Source organism: Sceloporus occidentalis, unplaced genomic scaffold, assembly GCF_023333645.1.
Source record: "Sceloporus occidentalis isolate IW3139 unplaced genomic scaffold, rSceOcc1.0.p SCAF_6, whole genome shotgun sequence".
NCBI classification, from domain to species: Eukaryota; Metazoa; Chordata; class Lepidosauria; order Squamata; family Phrynosomatidae; genus Sceloporus; species Sceloporus occidentalis.
The window spans coordinates 95,400,471-95,424,751 of record NW_028316986.1 but is presented as its reverse complement, the minus strand read 5'-3'; the positions used below and the strand labels follow the sequence as shown (position 1 = coordinate 95,424,751).

The 24,281-nt window shown below is 40.3% G+C and overlaps 1 protein-coding gene across 3 annotated transcripts in view; it reads right to left on the bottom strand.

The window, feature by feature from the left end:
- Positions 1–1,399: 1,399 nt before the first annotated feature.
- Positions 1,400–24,281, bottom strand: part of ECHDC1 (ethylmalonyl-CoA decarboxylase 1) — a 48,934-nt gene continuing 26,052 nt past the window's right edge. For all 3 annotated transcript variants that reach the window (XM_089530424.1, XM_089530425.1, XM_089530426.1), the window contains exons 4-6: positions 18,932–18,984; positions 15,682–15,762; positions 1,400–2,482 (exon numbers count right to left, since the gene is read on the bottom strand). In XM_089530424.1, coding sequence (XP_089386550.1) covers positions 2,077–2,482; positions 15,682–15,762; positions 18,932–18,984 — 540 coding nt within the window. In that variant the 3' untranslated portion in view covers positions 1,400–2,076. The remainder of the gene's footprint in view (positions 2,483–15,681; positions 15,763–18,931; positions 18,985–24,281) is intronic.

Genomic DNA, 24,281 nt, shown 5'->3' with positions numbered 1-24,281 from the left:
GATTTTATTGTGTCTCAAGTGGAAATCATGTATGTGTATTCACTTAATTTCTACTGATTTTGTGTAGCAGCTCTCTAAAGCCATAGTCTGCATGATCATCAAATCATGGTAACCAACAGTAGGATTCAGGAAATGCCTGACATCCCCATTCAATGCATCTGAATGGTTATAATAATATATAAATTTCTTCTGTTTGTGTGTTTGAGTGACCGCCTTACCAAATGATTGAGTAAAATGTGGAGCAGTCCTAGTGTTTTATTTTCTGCACACAAACTTAAGGAAAATGTTGATTTTGGAAAGCTACTCTTGCCTCATCATTTCTCAAGATTGGGATCTTCATCAGAGAAGTAGCAATTATACTGCCATATACCATACTGTCTACAGGTTGCACCTAACCTGCAGTGAGGTTGTGGCAGGAGCTTAAATGCCTCTGTTGCAGAATTGAGCAAAATGGTTATCTTTGAGAGCTAATTAATCCACATTTATTTTTTTCATAAAAAGGAGTTGTAGACTCTCCCAAAATTTAAATAATTTAGCCCATTCACATTATTTAAAATCAATTCATAAGTCAACACCCAGGACCGAGCCTCCAGGCTCCATGACCCAAGTCCCAGTTCCCTCCAGCTGATGGGGTTCCTGCTTGGCTTTGGGATCAAAGCCTCGTCGGCTGGAGGGAACCAGGGGTTGGGTCACAGAGCCTAGAGGCTCTGTTCCAGGTGCTGGGCCTGGGAAGCTCTGAGACTGAAGCCCTGAGGAGGAGAGAGGGTCCAATTTTCCCCAATGGTGGCAGGGGTATGTGGCCACGCTGCCATTGGGGACAATGCAGATTTGCCATCCCTGGACATTCAAATCCGCGGATGGCAAGCCCGCAGATACCAAGGTCCCACTGTATATTCAACTAAGTGATAACCTTTAATCTTAAAGGAATGAATTATCCTGACACATTAACTTTGATACCTATTATCTTTCCTGTATTTCCAGATGTCATACTGTTTTATATATCTGTAGGGCCAAGAGGAAACATACATATGTTTAACATAGTTATGTTTATACCTTGACAGCCTTCTTTTCAACATTCAGCAGTGCTCGTAAAACATCAACCAGAGTACCCCATTTAAAAGAGCACTTTCAAATAGGACTCATTTTGCAAAATTAAGCAAATCCAACAAAATCAAGCGGTCGATACAGTAGGCCTTGGTATCTGCTGGGGCTTGGTTCCAGCATCTCCAATGGCTACCAAAATTCATGGATGCTCAAGTTCCATAAAATACAAAGGCATAGTGAAATGTGATTCCTTATATAAAATAGCAAAAACAAAGTTTGCTTTTGGAATTTATATTGTTTTTGAATATTTTCAAGCTGTGAAAGCTTGAATCCATGGATAAAAAAATCAGTGGATATAGAGGGCTGACTGTGAAGGAGGCGATTTCTTGCTGTGAGAACAAGTGTCCATGCAGTTTAAGAACTGAACATATATAGGCTTGGCCTTCCAGAACTATGTTTTGTGCTTCTAGGTCAGTTCTCAGTGTGATAATTATATACATAACATGTGTACAAAATCAAAGTTTCTGCCTTTACTTATCAAGACTTGATCATATTATCTCCGAGAGCTTGGAGCCAAGAAACATCACCAACAAAATGCATCTGAAAGAGTAGCTTCTTACACTTATTAGGTTACATTTCAAAAGATACATCCATATATTGTGAAGCAAATGAATCTAATACCACCAGGGAATATTCTGCAGAAAAATATATTCCCATACGTGATGGTTCATCACTACGAGAGGTGAAATAAAAATAAGATGGTCAATGAAAGCCAGAGCTCCAAGTAAAAAGAATGTTATGCTGTGTGTGTGTGGGGGGGGGGGGGGGGTTAAATCAAAATAAGCAGGGCCATGGTAGATGCCTAGTTGTGATACCGACAGATGCTATATAATTGAACGCAGATATAGCGGCTACAATCAAATGTCCTGGAGCCTACTGAGCTAATAAAATTTTGTAATGGTTTCCTACAAATCTGTTTGGCAGTAGCTGTTTGCAAAAAAATATATCAGAACCATTTCTTTTATGCATTATTCATTTATGTTTTCTTCTCTGAGCCAAGGCATGCAAGTTGGCAGGACCACCCCAAACAGTTCCAAAGATCTCTTTTTCTGTCCTCAAGGCACCTTCTAACTGTAGCTCCCTTCCTGCTGAAATGATTTTCTTCATAGCCTGAATTACTTCAGCCGGGCCCTTGGTGTATGGATGGAGCCAGGTGCGTGCTTCTTGTAAAGATCCAGGTTCCTCTGATGAGGGCAGTACAGCTTCTACCAGGCCAAGACGAAGGGCCCTCTCTGGATCCACTTTCTCAGCCCCACTTAGCAACTGGAGGGCAAGGCTGCTGCCAAGGATTCTTACAAGCCTGGCAGCTCCCCCCCAGCCTGGCACTAAGCCCATTTGCTTGTGGACAAATCTCACTTCACTCTCCAAGGTCATTAACCTGTCAGTGAGAAATAAGTATTCTGTTGTTAATTTATACTAAAGCTTAGCAGTCAGGCCTTCTCAGTCCTCTGCTTCATTTCTATGCAAAGCACAATTCTGGACAGCAAGACTTTCAGACTAAGCATTTTACTAATGTCAGGTGAGCTAAACAGGCACTCACGAAGTGATTTTCAGTTGTGTTATCCAGAACAAACAAATAGATAGTCTTTTAAAAATCCCAAATCCCTTAATAAAAGAATATTCAAATATTCATCTTTAGATATAACAGTACTGCAGTTCAGACATGTGACCATCTCAGTGGGAGGGAATCTTCAACAGCATCAGCTTAGTTTTTTCCAGATAAAGCTACACACACACACACACACTTGATGCAAACACAGATTTCAGCATATGAACACACCTAGCTATCCCTCCATTAAACAGAAGGAGAGCATTCCACCTGGATACAAAGGGAGAGTCTACAATTCTCTGGTAGTCACTTTTGGTCAGCCCTAATCAAGCCAAAAAATCAGTTATTAGCACCCTGTTCCTCTTCTTCAGAACAGCCTCATTCATGTGTTTGGTCATGATGGTTGCCAATTACTGTGGTCCTATGCTAACACCAAAGCTGTTAAGAAATGATATTATAGCCTTTATCCTAGAGATAGTCCACAACTAGACTTCCCGAATCAGTGGGATTTAGGTAAGGGTTAATGAACCAGTCAGTGAATGGAGGTACTTTAACTCAGTACACCTCAAACTGTCTGATGTGGGATTAATAATTTCTTTTTACTAAAGTGTCAGGGGCAAGCTCCATATTTGTGCCCATTAACTACAATTGTTTTTCCCCCATTTCCTGCAACTCATCAAAGAATGGCAGCCAATGACACCAGTTCTACCACTATGAGCAGAGCTGCTGTAGTTAAGACTAGCTAATAGGATTAATGCTTGATGATGCCACCCGACAACAACCTATTTTCAGCCTAGCAGCTCCCCCTACCAAAAGGATAGGCACTACAGATCGGGGCTGGAAAGGGCAGCTGAAATCCTGCTGGTTAGCCCCACTTACAGTAGACCCATTCAATTAATTGCTGACGTGAGCCAACACATAAGTTAATCCTATTGATTCAATGGGGCTTCTTTAGACGGGACTAGGAACCAAATTCAGGCCAACAATTGCAGTGCTTTCCTAGTGGGCAGCGGGGACGGGGGGAAGCTTTGAGAAAAGGCAGCTGGAGAGACCCCTCGGGGTACTGCCACAATTGCTTCTCTCATTGTGACCAGAACAGTGCTGCAGATGTCAGTTTCCAGAGTCCCAATCTGCAGCCCTCCAGAAACCTCAGTTAGGTAGGTTTTGGTGGTCATGTACAGGCAATTCAGGCATTAGCAACTGTAAACATGAATCTCAGTCATGTAACTACTGAACAGGATGCTAACCATTTCTTCTTTTGTTTCTCTGATTACCTTTATCTCTTACAACCATTAGATTAAGGCAGAGAACATCAATTTCAATGTGTCTGCTCCAAGCATGACTACATCAATATTCTGCCTACTGCCCAGCATTTCAAGAGCTTTCTGTAACAAAGACTACACTGTTTCTGTGATGAGCAGAGGCAGAATTTAAAGACTTATTTGTAGAGGGAGGGAGTTCTAAAGATACTTTGCAACTGATAATGGAGAAGTTTTAATTGTAGGAGAAATATTTGGAGCACTGAGGAAAAAATCCAGAGGAGTTTATAAAATAAAAATACAGTGCAGGAAAATAATAAGTAAAGTAAAATACATGGTGTAACACAAAGAACTGAAGGTTATTTGATTTTTTTTTGGCCCAAGTAAACTTGAAACCAGACCAGACAGTGATTAAGGCACTGGAAAGAAAGGCAATTTTTCATGTGCTTTGTGTGAAAAGAGAAAGTCAAAGACAGTCTTGTAATTTAGACAAGATCAGGAGAATGATGGCATTTTAGAGAACAAACCAGAAAGCCTGCAGTATTTGGACAAGAAACAATGGCAGAACATGGATTGGCCAACAGCAGAGTTGTACAGGAATTTTCCAGCAAAATGGCAGGGAATTGTGAATTGCCAGTACAAGGAGGACCTTGCCTTTTCTTGCATCTCACAAGAATACTCTTAATTTTTTATTGTGCTTAAGAAAGAGGGAAGTAAGAGTTCTCTGCACATTCCTATATTTAATGCAGTACTGCAGGACAAGAGTATCAAAGTTGGTAATTACATCTCTCTTTTTTGGGTAAAGGCCAATGACTTGAATAGGCATGCCACAGTAAGTGGTTTGACAGAAGCTACTGGGTCTGCATGGTTCACATCTCTTCCCAACATCTCAATGTACCTTATCTTGTATTGTGTTTACAGTGATAAAACCTTGCCAAAAAGAGTGTGTGCTTCATGGAGGGTAGAGAAAAAGCAGCATGGGGGAGGAAAGAAATGCAGGGTTATGAAAAAGTGACAAAGACAGATGGAATGCAAAGAGAGAAGTGGTGGCAGACAAGTATTTTTATGGGAAATTGTGGAGGGGTGGCTATGAAGGATGCAGAAAGTATATGGTTGAGGCTGGGATCGTTGTGGAAACAAGGGACAACATGGAAATTAGCAGATCCTGTCATGGGTGTGGCGTGGTGGGTACAGTAAGTCTCCCAAAATAAAATTCTTGGTGCAGGTCTCTTGCTTATTTATTGACCAGACACAATTCCACAAAACAAAAAAAGTCGGGACATCTTAAAACAACAAAACCTAAATCGGTGAGCTACAGCTCCTACAAAATATTATCAATAAATTATTAGAGACTTCTGAGGCATTAAAAATGTGTGCAACAGTTAAACCTTTTGGTGTTGCCAAAGCCTCCTGTAATGAACTTGGCTAGTCTTTCTCAGGCAGGATGTTTTACAGTTATAGGGCTACCATTGAAAAGATTCTGTTCTCGCACGGGTGTCCTGCTGAACAGGCAAGACACCAGGCAGGGACTCTCCTTTAGGTTGTAACATGAGATTTTATAATATCTTGGAAAAACAAAGATTTTTTTTAAAAAAATAAACCTCAGGCTGTATCACCCGCCTTCCACAAACTGATTTTTCAGCAGTGAAGTACAGTATCTGCTGGTTTTAGATATACAGTGATTTTTCTGGATTACTGCTCTTGATTGATGGATACTTATTTAACAAACAGAAAAATTCTGGCTATCAAACAAAAATTCAAAGCATAATGGCTGGCTGCTGGTGGCCTGCTGGAGAATCTGCAGTTTCCCTTGCATTGTTTGCAGCATTTTAGAACTTGACCTGCATGCAGCTATGGTACACATAAGTTGCATTCAGACATGCCCTTCCAGAAACATCCTCTCTGCAGCCTTCTGCACCAGTTCCCACATGATTCCCTGACTTTACAAAGCAGCTTTTAAGTGTAGCAATAATAAAAGCTGCCTCCCTCACCTTTGTCCAGCAGGAGAGTCTCATGGGTGCAGTTCAGTCCACAGGTCGCACAGGAGGGCTGGTTATACAAAGATCATTCCTACCTTGATACTGACTATTTAAAGATGTGTAAAATTATCTGACTAAAAGATGTGATTTCAAAGGTTAGTTATTTTAGAACTGAAGGTGGGGCATGGGGTCAGCATATTTTAAAGCTTGGTAAAAATGTGCTTAAAATGCATATATTCCAAATGACACACTCATCTCTATTGAGCAACACTGATCTTTATTGATTCAAGGTAAGGCAAAGGAACTGACCACTGGCAGTCTAAAAAGAAGAAAAACAAAACGCCACCCATCAACCTACATACATTGGTATAACCACTCTGTTTTGTAGCCTGTGGCTTCTGAGGCATCAGTGGCTCACACAACCACACTGTGCCAAGTTCACAGCAGTATTTTGTTAGCTTGCATTTCTCAGGAACTCATGAATATGCAAATACTCTCTATGAAATTTAGGCCAAGAAAGGACCGCTGTGAACGGAGGCAACTTTATTTCAAATAAAAACCATCTTGTTTATCTAAATTATGCTCTGGACTCAAGAAGAAATAAAAAGATAATTATCACTACAAGACAAAACCTGTGTGCTCTTTGTTGTTATAAGGTTAAGATTAAAATGGTCTGGAATGTTAATGTTTTGAAAGATTGCATGTTTGTCTCTCATAAGAGAACTAAGAAATAGAAGAATCTATCACAGTGATGTTGCTTTATTAATGGGCAAGCAGAGAGAATGTGGGTGAGTGGAGAGAGAAGGGAGGACAGTGTTATGAAACCATATGCTTATGTTGTATGTCTTAAAATCCACCCACACGCTTTAGCAATCTCTCATCCTCTTCCTTTTTCTTTCATACACAGCTGAGTGTATTCTGTACACCTACAGTTTTGTGTTTCAGATACAGAAATAAGAATTAGTTTCTAGCTCTATGTAGCAATACAGGTTGTCCACATTTTCAAACCCAATGAAGTCTTTGTCCAGGAAAGCAGCCAAATGGTTGATAAAGCCAGCCTAGTTCCCAAACAAACACATTCTCGGCTAGCAGAGTCAATGCAAGCAATACAGTCTTTATGTTTAAAGGCAGTATCAGAAGAGGAATTACCAAAAGAGTTGTCAAATGGTCCGAGATTCAAGTTATCAGATAGGCAGGTTGATAAAACAGTCCAAGGTCAAGGGTTCCAGATAATCAAGATAGGTCAGTAGTCTTGAAGCAAGGGTTTGTTCCAAAAAGCCCTGGGAGCCAGAGGCACAGTCTTTCCTGCAAGCAAACCTGATCTCTATTTTTGATAAAATTACCAGCTTGTAAAATGAAGGGAATACTGTGGATGTAATATATCTTGATTTCAGTAAGGCCTTTGACAAAGTTCCCCATGACATTCTTGCAAGCAAGCTTGTAGAATGTGGGCTAGACAAGGTAACTGTTACATGGATTAGTAGCTGGTTGACTGGCTGAACCCAAAGGGTGCTCAACAATGGCTCTTTTCATCCTGGAGAGAAGTGACCAGTGGGGTCCCACAGGGTTCTGTCCTGGGCCCAGGGCTATTTAACATCTTTATCAATGACCTGGATGACAAAATTGGGGGCATACTTATCAAATTTGCAGATGACACCAAATTAGGCGGAGTAGCAAATACCCCAGAGGACAGGATCAAGATTCAAATTGACCTGAACAGACTAGAAAACTGAGCCAAAGCTAACAAAATGGAATTCAACATGGAGAAATGTAAGGTACTGCTCTTAGGGCGAAAAAATGAAATGCACAGATATAGGATGAGGGACACCTAGCTGAATGAAACTACGTGTGAAAGGGATCTAGGAGTCCAAGTAGACCACAAGTTGAACATGAGTCAACAGTGCGATGTGGCAGCTGACAAGGCCAACGTGATTCTAGGCTGCATCAATAGAAGTATAGCGTCTAGATCAAGGGAAGTAATAGCCCCACTCTATTCTGCTCTGGTCAGGCCCCACCTGGAATATTGTGTCCAGTTCTGGGCACTACAATTCAAAAAGGACATTGAGAAACTGGAGCGTGTGCAAAGGAGGGCGACTAAAATGGTGAAGGGTCTGGAAACCATGCCCTATGAGGAATGATTTAGGGAGCTGGGGATGTTTAGCCTGGAGAAGAAAAGGTTAAGAGGTGACATGATAGCCCTGTTTAAATATTTGAAAGGATGTCATGCTGAGAAGGGAACAAGCTTGTTTTCTGCTGCTCCAGAGACTAGAACACAGAACAATGGATGCTAACTGCAGGAAAAGAGATTCCACCTCAACATTAGGAGGAACTTCCTGACAGTAAGGGCTGTTCAACAGTGGAACAAACTCCCTCAGAGTGTGGTGGAGTCTCCTTCCTTAGAGGTCTTCAAACAGAGGCTGGATGGCCATCTGTCGGGGATGCTTTGATTTAGATTTCCTGCATGGCAGGGGGCTGGACTGGATGGCCCTAGCAGTCTCTGTGATTCTAACCAGACACACATGCTCCATCTGCCTAAATAGGCAGACAGCAGGCATTCAGGTGTGTGTGATTGCCAACTTGTTTCTGATAAAGCCTCCGTGACCTGCGAAGGCCTTCTTTTTCAGCTCAATGCTCCCTGAAGGTAGGCACAGTCCTTTGATCCTCCTCTATGTCCACAGGCAGACTTGGCTGCTGAACCTCTGGAGAGACCACAGACTGCTACAGCAGAACTAGGGCCGGCCTCAGACTCCCCAACTGTAGACTCAGGTCCCAGAGGCTCTGGCTCATCCTCTGAGTCCTCCAAGTCATCCTCCAAGCTGGGCATGACAGTCTTGGATATGACATATCCTAGACAACTCAGTATCACATCAGCTGTCCACAAACTCTTCACTTTTTGGTGAAGTCTCAACAGAAAGGGCACGTGTGGAATTCTATCTAAAGACTTAGGCCATGGCTCTTCTTTTGACAGAAACCCCCTCCAGTTCAAAGGCACCTTATTTGCTGAATGCTTTGTTAAACTCAAGCTCCCTTAAAAGATGCCCCAGGTCTTGCTGCACTTCGCCTCCATTACATGGAATTTATATTGGCTACCTTTCACTGCTGGAGAACTCACTCCAGTTGTTGTTCTAGCCAGGCTTGCTGAACAATGTTCAGAGCCCTTGTTGAGCAAGCTGAGATAGAACTGTACTTGAACTCAAAGGGTGTTCAACAATGGCTCCTCTTCATCCTGGAGCGAAGTGACTAGTGAGGTGACACATGGCTATGTCCAGGGCCCAGTGCTATTCAACATCTTTATCAATGACTTGGATGAAAGAATAGAAGGCATGCTTATCAAATGTGTAGATAACACCAAATTGGGACGAGTAGCTAATACCCCAGAGGACAGGATCAAAATTCAAAATGACCTAAATAAATTAGAAAGCTGGGCCAAAATTAACAAAATAAATTTCAACAGTGAGAAATGTAAGGTACTGCACATAGGTAGAAAAAAATGAAATGCATAGATACAAGATGGGGTACACCGGGCTTAACAAGACTACGTGTGAAAGGGATCTAGCAGTCCTAGTAGACCACAAGTTGAACATGAGTCAACAGTGTGTTTGGGCAGCTAAGAAGGCCTATGTGATTTTGGCTGCATCCATAGAAGTATAATGTCTAGATCAAGGGAAGTAATAGTGCCACTCTATTCTGCTTTGGTCAGCCCTCATTTGGAATACTGTGTCCATTTCTGGGCACCACAATTCAAAAAGGATATTGAAAAGTTGGAGTGTGTCCAGAGGAGGGTCACCAAAATGGTGGAGGGTCTGGAAACCATGGAGTTTATCAGACAAGGGAAATTGGAAGTATAATCCAATGGCAAATCTGAACTCAATCATGGGGTTCAACGTTATTGCGTGATAGACTACCACACACAATTTCAGGCAATGGCAAGCTATTTTCAAGCAATGGGAAGTCAGTTTGAACGCAATTTGAATTCACATAAATTCACTGAACTAGCGAATTCATGTGAATGCATTCTGCCCCCACTTTCTTTTCATTCGAAATTAAGAGAAATTCCTCCTGTGTGATAAACTCCCATGTCTTATGAGGAAAGACTTAGGTAGCTGGGTATGTTTAGCCTGGAGATGGTTAAGAGACGATATGATAACTCTGTTTAAGTATTTGAAGGGGTGTCACAATGAGGATGGAGCAAGCTTGTTTTCTGCTGCTCCAGAGACTAGAAGACAATGGATGCAAGCAACAGGAAAAGAGATTCCACCTCAACATTAGGAGGAACTTCCTGACAGTAAGGGCTGTTCAGAGTGTGGTGGAATCTCTTTCTTTGGAGGTCTTTAAACAGAGGCTGGATGGCCATCTGTTGGGGTGCTTTGATTGAGAGTTCCTGCATGGCAGGGGGATGGACTGGATGGCCCTTGTGGTCTCTTCCAACTCTATGGTTATGGGTATGGTCTTAGGAGCCCTGGTGGCACAGGGATTAAATGCCTGTGCTGCAGTTACTCACTCACAAACTGCAAGGTTGTGAGTTCAACACCAGCCAAGGGCTCAAGCTCTACTCAGGTTTGCATTCTTCCAAGGTCATTAAAATGACTACCCAGCTTGTTAGGTGCAATTGGCTTACACATTGTAAACCACTTAGGAAGTGCTTAAGTGCACTGATAAGCGGTATAAAAAGTAATTGCTGTTGCTATTATACCACTGGTATGTTGAGAAGCATTACCACGGTTGGCATGGATACATATGGAGTTGCATGTACACATAGATATATTGGAATCAGCTTCCTAAAGGGGTTATGGTCTTGGGCAATCATGTTAGTAAAACTCCAGCTCTCAGTTAGCTCTCAATGAGTTAGACTAAATAGCCTAAAAATCCCCCTCTTTAAATTTCCAGGATTCTATGAAAGAATGAAGTCAGCTCTGTTAATGCTAACTCTGTTTCAAGCTTTGTGGTCTGAGTCTGCCCCCATAACATGCTCTCTTTATTTTTAAATTACCAGAATATTGAGGAGGAGACACTGAAGCTATCGTTATGTGTTAACACCTGTGTCAAAATAATACTTCTTTATATAGCATTTGCCAGGGACCACAACAGATCCTCATAGGCATCTGGTTAGCCACTGTGTGAGCAAAATGTTAGGTCTGCCTTTGGTTTTATCCAACACAGCTTAACTTATACAGTATTCTTAAAGAGGCAATTATTCTACTAAAACACACACACACACACACACACATTTTTCATACATATTCTACAGTCCTATTCTTGCCACTGCAGTGTTACTGCTAGTAGTGCTGGGTGGGGTTTTATCCCAATTGAAGCTGAAGCCAAATCTTCAGCTAGAAGAATTAAATATGGGATATCAAACCAAAGTTTCCCACCCTCAGGCATGCTTCTAATGATACTATGTTCTGTGACTGTAATTATACAGTAATATCCAAACTGTGTAACTAACATACACTATTTTACAATGTTTCTTACGAAACTGAAGAACCGCTTCTGCACTAGGCTATTCTGATTTCATCTTGTTCAGTGCCAAATAGCCGAATTGGGGCTCTATGCCAAAATTATATTATGTCTGCAGCTATCTAATTACACAGATTTTAAAAAGCAAAGACCTGACATTTACATCTTTGTATTCTGAGCTTTGGTTGCTGGAAGTATCCAAGCAGGCACTGCTCACATAAAAGAGGGTGTGCAGATAGGGGAATAGTATCCTAAGAGAATTATCAACATAAAGAAAAAACATCTCGGGCAGGTTCCAGATGGTGTTGCTTGGCGACTGTTGTTCAGCCAAAAGGGAGCTCAAATCGGGCCAATGCTATTCAACATTTCCATGAAGCCGGTGGGTGAGGTCATCCGGAGACATGGGGCGGGGTATTATCAGTATGCTGATGACACCGAAATTTGTTTCTCCATGTCTCGGACTGCTTCAGTAACCAAGGATGGCATCTCCCCTCTGAATGACTGCCTGAACTCAGTAATGGATTGGATGAGGGAAAATAGACTTAAATTGAATCCAAGTAAAACAGAGGTACTTGCTATAGGCAATCCCAATCCGGGAATGGGGATAAGCTCTCCAGTTCTGGATGGGGTCACACTTCCCCTAAAGGACTGTGTCTGTAGTTAGGGGGTGCTCCTGGACTTGTCACATCAGCTGTCATCCCAGCTAACCTCTTGTCTCAATTTCTACAATGCGCTCTACATGGGGCAACCCTCATGCCATGTTCAGAAGCTGCAATTGGTCCAAAATATGGCAGCCAGATTGGTGACAGGGAGTTCCAAATTTGATTCTATAACACCTATCTTAAAATCCCTACACTGGCTTCCCATTAGCTTCCGGGCACAGTATAAGGTGTTGGTCATTACCTATAAAGCCCTGGGGGAACGCCTCCTCCCATACAATCCTTCCCGGACTCTCAGGTCCTCTGGGAAGAACCTACTGCAGTTAGAGAGAACTAGACTGAAGACGACTTCCCAGAGGATGTTCTCTGTTGCCGTTCCAAAAATTTGGATGAGATCCACCATCCAACATCTAAAAACGGATCTCTTCCGGCAGGCCTTCCCAAACTGATCTCCTCAGAATTTTCACTCTCCATTTGTTTAGCTGTACCCACTGGACTTTGATCTCGATTTATTTTATTAACCACTTCATTGGGAATTGTTTTTAATGGTATTTTTGGGTTGGAGGGAGACTGGGGGAACTAGGATCTAATATGTCCTGTTATGCTTTTATCTATTGATATTAATGTTTGGTTTTATTGTTCTTGTTTGCTGTTACCCACCTCAATTCAATACAGGGAGACGCGGGATACAAATAAATATTATTATTATTATTATTATTATTATTATTATTATTACTGAAATGGACAGAAAAGGCTTGTGTAAACATTTCATTTATATTATCAAAATACCAGCAAACAAAAAGATTGGTAACAAGCCTGAATATCAGCAGAGGTGATACATTATGATACTTTGTTGCTGTATGCCTTCAAGTCATTTCCGACTTATGGCGAACCTATCATGGGGTTTTCTTGTCAAGGTTTGTTCAGACGCTGAGAGCATGTGACTTGCCCAAGGTCACCCAGGGGGTTTCATACCCAAGCTGAGAACTGAACCCTCATCTCCAGTCATCCAACACTCAAACTACTATGCTATGCCGGCTCTCTAAACATATATCCATGCGATATTGCAGGCAGCAATATAACACATTCAGTCTTTGGAATACCATGCAATATCAAAGAAGATGAAGGTCCAGTTGGAAGACGATTGCCCATGTAGTTTGCCTCTAAAGTCAGCCAATCACATCGTCCTATGCACTCTACAGCCTAAATCCAATTGTTCCAACTAGAGCAGACCCATTAAATAAATGAAACATACATAAGTACTGACTTTCCAAGTTCTGATTGATTCAGTATGGGTTACTGATTCTGAGTTGGGGCAAAAGTTTGCACTGTCATTATCATCACCTTCAAATTTATTTATTTATTTATTTATTTATTTATTTATTTATTTATTTAAACCAGGTGTTTTAACAATTTTCATGTACTAGCATCATATAGCAAAGTATTTCATGAGATATTCTCTGTGGCTCTACCATACCTGTAAAACTCTGAGAAAGCTTGAGTACCTTAAGGAAGATTTGTCAAAATTTCTGACTGACTTTTAGCAGCACAGATTCAAATGGCATGCTGGGTTTTGAGTTCTGTTTTTTTTTTTTTTTTTTTTTTTTAAATACTACATTTGAGACTCCTTTTGCAGGGCTGTTTTGGGCAGATATTACCTGCTGAAGCATGTAAGGTAAGTAGCTCTGAATGTCCGAGAAAGTAGCTTTTGCACTCTCATGTTACTGACACAAAAGGAGATTCACGGACCAAGCCTGATGCTGATGCTAATATTCAACTACAGGAGAAGTGAAGAAATTATCAGCCTGAAAAGCAAATATCAATAAGAAAAGAATCCTGGGGATCAAATCCCAGACACAGGCCAAGGTCAGAATAGGTTAGGCGATCTATCTGCTTCGGAATAAACCCTATCTGGAGAGAAAAAAGGCTCAATCTGAAATTCACTTGCAAGGAACAAGGATTCCCCATGGTAATCAACAGATGACAGGTGTTCATAGGGAATAACCCCCATTTTTAACTATAAATTTGGGAAGGAGAGTAATGGAGCTAATAGAAAGGAAGACTTTAGTTACTCAGTGTAACCGAACAATGAGGGAGGAATGGCTGATGAGAGAAAAATGTGGAGTGGTAGTACAAACACAGAATGACGTAAGAACCATGAGCTTCCATTTGTGGCAGAGAGGAAAGCCATTAAGTATGTAACAAAGTAAAGTAATAAGCCTGGTGATAGCTAGGAAAACAAGTTAGATTATTGGAAAGAATCGTTTTTTGTTTTGTTTGCTGTCAAATGACTACTTGTTCTAGACACTGTGTTCCACAAAAAAGGAAATATGAGTCTACTATTTTAATTACACATGTTCTGGTCCGAATGGATTCTAAGGTTAGTGCATCTCGCCCCACGTATTGACGGTGAAGTACATAGGCCAGCATGCAGAATCTTACTGCTGTCTATAAACAGTAGGTGGCAGCAGGAGGTAGCTGGGGAAAGATTTAGAAGTGAGGACACTTGGCCAGTAACTGAGAGAAGCCAAGGCATTTTAGGGGACACCCTGGTCGCCAAAACTAGGTATCACCCTGTGAGTTTGGCATAAATCTAATGACAGTTTCCAATCTGTGTACCTACGGGATGTCTGAAATATTACTGAAAGTCTACTGAGTAAGGGGGAACTGATCAGGTGCTCTGCTTGTTAAAAAGTCTGGCTTCTTATGCTCCCAGTGCATAATATTGTCCACAATGACTCATCTCTCTCTCTCCCTCTCTCTCTCAAATGCAGATTTATAATTATATGGAAATAAAGCAAATTATCTTTTAAAAATTAGGAAGTCTGTTCTCATACTTTTGCAAAATGAGAGAAAGTAGCTCAAGGGTCACAGATTACAGATCAAGATCAGATCAATGCAGATTTCAAACACACAGAATTTCCTAGTTTCTTTAGTCATAATTTATTATTCATTTAGAACACAAGCCTGCAATTGAACTTTTTTTTCAATATTGTAGCTGTTTTTAATGTATTTTTGGATTCTGAATTAAAAAAAAAACCTCACTAAAAATGTCATACCATACACAGTTCTTTCACAAATTTGATGTTTATCAATTCAGTTGCTACTCAGATTTGATTAAGTGTGGTGCTGATTCTTTTTAGTGCTTTTGAACAGATTATTTGTTTTCATATCATCAAATTACAGTGTTTTGAAAATCTATTACAAGACTTTAACCTGTTTCTTACTCTTTGTAGGGAAATTCTTTGCAGGATCATTTCATTCAGTCACACATTGCAATGTAAAATGTCAAAGCAAGTTGTGAAAACAATGTGATGGAGCATATATGAGGCCATTTTGGATTTAGAACCCCAAATTCTTATAAAACCATTATACATTGAAAGAATATTTTATGACCCTCAAATTTGCAGACCAAATATAACTATTTCAGTATAATTTATTTAAAAAACAAATTGCTTTTCTACAAAAAAAAGGCTACCAAGTACATATGGTGAAAATGAAATAAAACAAAAGTCTAAAATACATTATAGCCAACAACTGACATTTAAAAGCAAGGGAGAAATACTAGAATGTACTCTAAAGAGACCCACTGCCATTCTTCCTCAGGGTGAAATCCCAAGTGAAAATAAGGCCTACACAGGCCTAAATTATTCAGCATTAATTTTAATTTTTACCTGAAGTCACATGCAGTAGTTAGTTCTGCTCCTCCTCCAAGAGCTTTTCCTTGAATCAATGCAACTGTAATTAAAGGCAGCCTGAAGAAGTCAGGGGAAAAAACACATTTTAAAATTACAGAGGCAGTAAAAAGTGTTAAATAATATGCAAATCAGGATCAATATTAGCTTTGGGAAAATAAATACTACACTATTCAGTGCACATACATTGTGGAAAAGCTTTTTAAAATGCTGGGTTGAGGGGGGGGGATGTGAGGAGGAAATTTAATCCTGGCACCCAAGAGACTGAAATATTTTTCAGCCTTATGTAGGTCTGGCACTTGCCCTCTTGTTTTTAATACTTCCCCCTTAAACTGAGAATTATTCAGCCTAGTTATGTCCAAACCATTCAAAGATATCATTGTAACACAGAAAGCATTTTTGAAGAGGAAGATGATAAGGTCAGAGTTCACTACAACCATGGAGAAATTACCTCCTTTCCCCCTAATCACAAAGTTCCATTTTCATAGATTTTGGGAAAGTCCCATTATTATGGGGCTAGACAGACCGCCCTAAAAGGGCTGGAGGTGCCCCATTTTGCCGAGGGATGCCACGGCAGCCAAACCATGTGGCGTCCCTCTGCACCAAAAAGAACCTGCTAAAAGCAGGTTGTTTTTGGCGCACGCAGCAGACGCCATGAGTGTGCCATTGGTGCGTTGTGGCACATCAATGATGTAAGCACGGTGCTGTGACATGCTGACGCTGTGTCACGCTTGTGTCATCATGGTGGCCCCCGTGTCGATGGGAGGCCACCATGATGGTACCGCTGCTGTGCGCTAGGGTTCAGGAGTGTGCAGTTGCTCTGTTCTCCCGAACCCTAATTTTGGTCCCAGATCACCGCAAAGCGGCAATCTTTTCCATGCCTATGTCAGTCTTCAGGAGCACCACAATCAGCATTTCTGATAGGCTGTAACCTCATAATCCCTGAGTTAAAAGTTATCTATAAAATTTCAATCAAAGCACAAAGTGAATATGTCTGGGTATATTTAACATCCCTAAAACCAAATGCTGTACTAATTTTACAGTCTCAAGCTATAACTTCCACACTTTTTGCCAATTTGGGTTCCCAAGGGTTCAAAATGACTCGAAGAAAAAGACAGAGCAGGAACTGCAGGATGTGTATAACAGGATCTGTTTTCCAGATTTCTCAAGGAGAAAAACAATTCCTTAAAAGAGCCCCAAGACCTTGTCTTTCTTAGCAAATTATACATCCAAAATATGTTCATTTATAAGAAAATATGGAACACACAATAAACTACTGGGATACAAATAACTACCCACACCTTATTCTTACCAGGGACAGCTAACACTGCCCATGTGCTACATTTTTATGATTTGTAAACTGGTTGTAGAATCAATACATAGACATGGGGGTTGGTTTCAGCCCCCCCACCCCATGGATACCAAAATCTGTAGATGATAAAGTCCCCTTAAATACAATGGTCTAGACTCTAGTGAAATTGTGTCCCTTATATAAAATGGCAAAAATCAAGGTTTGCTTTTTGAAAGGCATATATTTTTGAATATTTTCAAGCTGTGGATGCTTGAATCCATGGAGCTGGAGGGATATATATTTTAAGAATGACAGCTGTATATTTTTTCATGGAAAAATCATAGACTTCCCCCAGTATTAAAATATGTACAGATTCCTCACAACATCCATGTTGGCAAGCTGATCAGCTAGAGACAATACTGTACTGAAATGGAGTCATGGCTGGCTGATAAGTTGTATCAAAAGTATTATCACGAACCTGCTAAGTTGACAAATGGGTTGTTGAGAGCATGCTTTTGTTCAACATCTTTATAAATGATTTCCACAAAGCACCATATATTCCTTGGATCTACAGATGATACCCAACGGGGTAGTTAAAAGACAAACACAATTCAAGACTATCTTGTCAGGATGAAGAACAGGGCCTAATAATGATGATTTCAAGGAACGTAGAGTTCTACATTTAGATTAGTAAAAATCTAATGTAAAAATACAGGATGGGCAATGCCTGGCCTGACAGCAGTATGTGGGAAAGGAAACTAAAGGTTTCAGCAAACAACAAATGTAATATAAACCAGCAGTGCAATATGACAGCTAAAAAGGATAATGTAACTACAGAGTCTAGATCATAAGCAGTAAAAGGCTAGAGTTATACATCTGTAGCTGTTTGGTATTCAAACACCACAGACCTAGTTATACATCTGTAGCTGTTTGGTATTCTGCCCACTGGAAGTCCTGCCCCTTGGCACCAGGTGACATTTTGTGTGGGAAGTTTGGGCACTCAATCTCTAAAAGGTTCACCATCACTGCTCCAGGCTATACATTCCCCAGCAAGAATCTGGCCACCATTATTTTAGTACTTACATTTTTCTCGTTCTCATGTGCCTTCAAGTTGTTTCTGACTCATGGCAATCCTAAAACCAAACCTATTAAGTTTTCTTGGCAAGATTTATACCGAGGAGGTTTGCCACTGCCTTCCTCTGAGAATGAGAGTGTAAGTTGTCCAAGGTCATCTATTGGGTTTCCATGGCCAAGAAGTGATTCAAACCACAATCTCCCGGAATCTTAATTCAACATTTACACTACTATACTGTACTGGCTCTAGAAGTTTACACTTTAGTTCACACTAAAAGAAAATGTGTTTTATTTTCTCAATTGCAAAATCACAGCAAAGGTCGCTTTCCTTAGATGTTTTCTAGTCACATCAGAACAGCTGTTAACTTTTCCCCATAGTTCTTTCAGTTCTGACACTGAAACCAATCAGGGCAGAACAATCCAGAAATACGATGAAAGGACTTCTGTTGCCCTAAATTTTAGGACTGCCCAGTTACAGGGGAAATTATTGAAAATTTCAATCATGATATGAAGAATGAGTGGAAAGAGATGTGGATTAAATAAATTCCTTTCCTCAGTATATGTTCCTTCTTTATGCTTGCATAGGCTACAGTGATATTTCTTGCCAGCTCTGAAAAGATGACTATTTCTTCTGTCTTTTAAAAAGGATTTTGTTGCTTTGCAAAAATCTGTGACTTGAGAACTCTAACTGCCAGATGTTTTTGTATGTATGAACAGATTATCCAGTTTACAAAAAGCTTTAGAATGACAAATAGCACCAAATATTTGATGCCATTTTTGAAATTTTTTGAAATCATGATGCTACATCCATTGGAGCAACTTCATATTTTAGAAAAGAAACACAAGCTCAAAACCAAAACATACCTCATGAGCCTGGTTAAGATATTCTGCATGAACATACACATGTTCATCCCATCCTGAAAAGAAGAAAAACAGATTAAATTATCCTGAAATATGCTAATACCAAAAGGGAAGAATCCACCAGAAATGTTTGCTATCCAAGTCCAATGATTTAAATTAAACCTGCATGGAATACATTCCTTATACAACCTGCCCAAGTTATGTGCTCTTGACTTCATGTGAAAACTCCATGGTTACTCCTGCAGTACTGAGATTTGCAAGCACTTTTAAAATTATTATTTATTAACTGTTTGTTAAGTTCATTTATATAAACTCCATGCCAGTTCTCTGAAGGAAACAGAGCACACACATCCAACAATTAAAACTAGGAGGTGTGCAGAGAAGGAAAACCACAACCAGTGGATAAAGTAAGCAAGGTGTGGCCCCCTCCAGATGTTATTTGTCTGCCCCTCCTGTTTCATCATCATAGACTATGCTAGATATGGCTGCTGAGAGTTGCCAGCTAGCAACATCTGGAAGACCATGACTGCCCTATCTCTACTGCAGATTATTCAAATAACTAATTTTTCCCCAAATAAAAACAAATTACAAAAGCTATAAGACTTACCTCGAAGCAAACCATCAAAAATCAATAGGGTTTACATATATAACAAACAAACATCAGAAGTGACAGAAGCATTCTGATGCCCTGCCTGCCACTGCCCTGGCCACAGAGGAGAAGAGGCAGGCACAGCTCCATCATGTCTTGGCCCAGAAGCAGATGAAAGGTCCTCCCTCCATCCCAACTGTGACTGTCTTGGCGGGGAGAGAATAAGGCTGCATCCACACAGCCAAAACAATCCAGTTTGACACCACTTTAACTGCCATGAGCCAATGCTATGGAATTATGGGACATTTAGCCTTTCCTTCAGATAACTCTGGTGCTACAACAAACTACAATTCCCAGAATTCTATAGCATTGACTCAGGGCAGTTAAAGTGGTTTCAAACTACACTAATTCTGTGGTGTGGATACAGCCTAAGAGACAAGCACAGTTCCATCATGCCTAGAGCCAGAGATGCAGATGAAGAACTCTCCCTCTATCCCAACTGCTACTGCCCTGGCCTCAGAGAGTGAGAAGAACTATATCTGCTGGACTTGCACTGCCATCTCCTTTTCCTTTTCTGTCATGTCTTATTTAGATTGTAAACCTAATTTGACAGGTTTAACAAATTAACAATTTGTTAGCCACTTAGAGAGCCTTTGTAGCTGAAGAGCAGAATATAAATATTCTAAATAAAAATAAATAAAAACAGATTTATGGGGAACCCAAAAGCTTTTATCAGGAAGTGCTGCACCACAGAAGGCCACAGGATGGTAGCCCTGGGATCTGTGCAAAACCTAAGGGCCAACACACTTCTTAAAACATGAGACAGTTGCTGATCACACACATATATACATAAACATCCCAAGAGATAAGATAGGCAAGCTTCTCCGGTACAACATTTTACATAAGTTCTACTCAGTTGCTTAAAAAACCAAAATACTAACTACAACATATTTTGCCCCTCTTTCCTCCCTGCAGATAAGGTAGATTCTGAATTATTCTTTATGATCTTAATGCTTGCCTAGACATTGTCATCTCCTCCTCCTCCTCAATTCTTGGATAGAATCCAAATCAACGACGGTCCAATACTCCAGTCAGAAACACCTGGTAAGACTGTGAAACTGAGGAGGAAGAGGAAGATTGGTTTTTACTGGCATTTTTTATTCTAGAAAAATGTACCCAGGGCAGGATTAAAAATTCATATGTAAAATAAATTAGAATGAATCAAAGATAAAGATAACAGAGAACAAAGCTGTTTTCTTATACTTGCATTCTCACTATTCCATTTTTAAAAATCCTACTAAAGAGCAGACAAAGAAACCAGAACAGAAAGCTGAACAGCCACTGAACACAAAGCTGTCTGTGTTTATTGAGAAGGGGAAAAATAAAAATAAAAACAAGAATGATTCATGGTGGAAATGTTCAATACAAAGCCACATTAATGATCCAAGCACATCTCTGTTTCTTTACAGCCAATGTTAACTCTAGATTGGCAACCAGAAATGCAAGCTGTGAAGTGTGGACCCTTATACACATATTTATTAAATGTCATAGAAGCCATACTTCGACTTAAATTAAATGTCATTAACGTCTGTTAAATGCACCAGCAGATTAAACCAAAGAAGAGCCCTTCTGGATCAGACCATATGCTTATATAATACAACAACCTGTATTCCACAGCTGCAAACCAAATGCTTGTAAGAAGCACATAAGACAAGATAAGAGTGCAACAGGTCTTTCGGTCATATTTTTCAGAAGCTGGTATTCAGAGGCGTATTTTTTCTGAAAGTGGAAGTCAAACAGATAACTTAACCAGTATCTATTCAAGCCTTGAGAGCAAGCATGGTGTAGTGCTTTGAGTGTTGGACTACTAATTCTGGAGACCAAGGTTCGAACCCTCACTCGACCATGGAAACCCATTGGCTGACCTTGGGCAAGTCACACTTTCTCAGCCTCAGGAAGGCAAAGGCAAATCCCCTCTCAACAAATCTTGCCAAGAAAGCCCCATGAGAGGTTCATTTTTAGGATCTCCATAAATCGGAAATGACCTGAAGGCACACAACAACAACAATCCAAGCCTTACTCTCTATTCAAAGATCTAATAGAAGCCTATCTCTCCATATGAAGGTGGCTGTTACTAAAAGTGTGTTCTTAGTAGCTTGGATTTTGTTTTTGTTTTTCAGCAACTATGTGGCAATTAACATGGAAAAGCAAACAAACAAATCTGAACTAATTATTATTATTATTAACCTTTATTTATAAAGCACTAATAATAATAATAATAATAATTAGTTCAGAGCTAAGCACATAAAATGATGCCTTGTAAATGAGTGGCTCTCCAGAATACACACACACTATTCTCCTCCCTACATGAAGGTTCGTTTTAAAAGATGCACAACAGGCCACATGTCTTGCTTAGACAGAGCCATGTTGGCAGGTTGTAATACCAAACCAAATTTTAATTCACTAGCAGGGAAAGTGTAGTTTTGAACTACAGTTTCTACTTCTCAGTTGCTCCTTCTAAGATCATTCAGAAAAATCCATTCTTATGAACAATGCACATCTTGCTTGTGATCTGTTTATGCATGTAAATGCAATGTAGGCAGGTAAAAACAATTAATCCACGAGTTCTGAATACACCTGATATCTCATTTCAACCAGGCTTTCAGCAACAATGAGTGCCGTGTTAATTGAGTAATACAGGGCCTGCCTGGGTTCCTGTCCTGGACACACACAAATTTCTTAGTGTACAAAGAGCAGGCAATGTCCCACTGGGTAGATCCAAAACACCGTATGTACATCTTCCTCTCCCAGAAATCTTTAAAATCTAGTTTGTTTTCTTGCCCATGGAACCCCAAGAGGCTAGGATTAAAGATGGCCATATACAGTACCTATGCCTCAATACCAACTTTCCTCAGCTACCTGTCTACACTCCAGATACACTTCAAATACAACTCTGCTCACCAGGAGCAAAGCAGCAGGCTGCAGAAAGAGAAGTGAACCTCAGTCCAAGGCAGGGGTAGGCAACCTTTTTGAGCCGGGGGCCGGGTTGCTGTCCCTCAGACAACTGGGGGGCTGAAGCCAAAAAATAAATAATTAAATACTTTAAAAATAAATAAATAAATAAATAAACCAGGACAACTGTAGGACAAAATTTTCAAATGGAGGATGCTTTTTTAAAAAAATGGAGGACACGCAAAAAAATTGCTGATTTTTTAAAAAAATGTTAATATAAATGCATGTTTCTGAGGCTTCTATAGACAATTGCCCCCCTTGCCCGCCGCTTGCCCCCCTTGCCCGCCTCCTCCTGATAGGCCAAAGGCCCCACGCCCTCACGCGAGAGGCCAAAGGCTCCGGTGGCAATTGGTGGCAGGACCAGGCTGGGGCCGGTCCCAAGGCCTTGCCAGGCCGCATCCGGCCCGCGGGCCGCAGGTTGCCTACCCCTGGTCCAAGGGCTCCCAATAGCTAGGAGAACACTACATTTTGAACAGAGGGTGTTTCCAAATGCTAAAGACTTAATGAAATATATTTGGGATAGTCATGCTGGCTATACTGCAAAATTCAGGAATAGTCATACTGAGCATAAAACAAAATCCACAAAAAGATGATACCTTTTCTTCATTGTCTAGGTTGAATTTAAGTAGAATCTATGTGGTCATTATTTTTGTTTTCTTAATGTTCAGCATTGAGCCTGTCTTTGCATGTTCTTCTTTGACCTTTCTTAGTAATTGTTCCAAGTCTATGTTGTTTTCCGCTAATCCTCTTTTGCAGACCCTCCCACCTTGAGGCCTGCCATTAGCAACAGAACAATACACATGCAAATCACTCCTGCCTTTCCAGGTCACACAATATATATACCCAAGTCCTTTCCAGACAAGCATTCTCTGAAGATGCCAGCCACAGATGCTGGCAAAATGTCAGGAAGTAACTCTTCTAGAACATGGCCACATGGCCACATAGAACATGGCCAAAAAACCCACTAAAAACTATGGATGCCGGCCATGAAAGCCTTCGACTTCACATATGATACCTTTATTGGCCTGCTGAAATGCACAAAACACACAATACCTTGGAGCATTCTGATCAATTTTTAATGCAAGATACAGAAAATTAACTATTTTGATTTCCCCATTGTCTAGATTGAATTTATGTAGATTCTAGGTGGTCATTATTTTTGTTTTCTTAATGTTCAGCTTTAAGCCTGTCTTTGCATGCTCTTCTTTGACCTTCCTTAGTAATTGTTCCAAGTCTATGATGTTTTCCACTAGTAGTATGGGGTCATCCACATATCTTATATTGTTCATGTTCCTTTCTCCTATTTTTACTCTTCCTTCTTTTACGTCTAAACATGGGTTGGATCTATATGAATAAACACTACAGAATGAAAAAGGAGCTTCTCTTTCAAGTACCACTTACCCCTCACTCCTAGTTGAGTAGCAAACCATGATTTATCCTTATCTCCTGACTAAAAGAAGAACCGAGAAGGTAAACCAGAGCTCAATAGGTGAAGTGCACAAGCACAGCCCTCATTCATGTATCACCAAGCCTTAGGTTTCAACAAACACTGTCCCAACACAATGCAAACTAAGGCAACCCCAACCTGAAAGATCTATTTGGTGCTCACTTTGTCTTCCTTTCAAAGTCATTATGATCACTTCTTTGTTGTTGTTTTATATGTCTGAACAGAAGTATTTCATTTTAAACAGCAATTTCTTATATTTTCTTTACTATTTTTTTACTGCTTTCAGCACACTGTTAAAATTAATT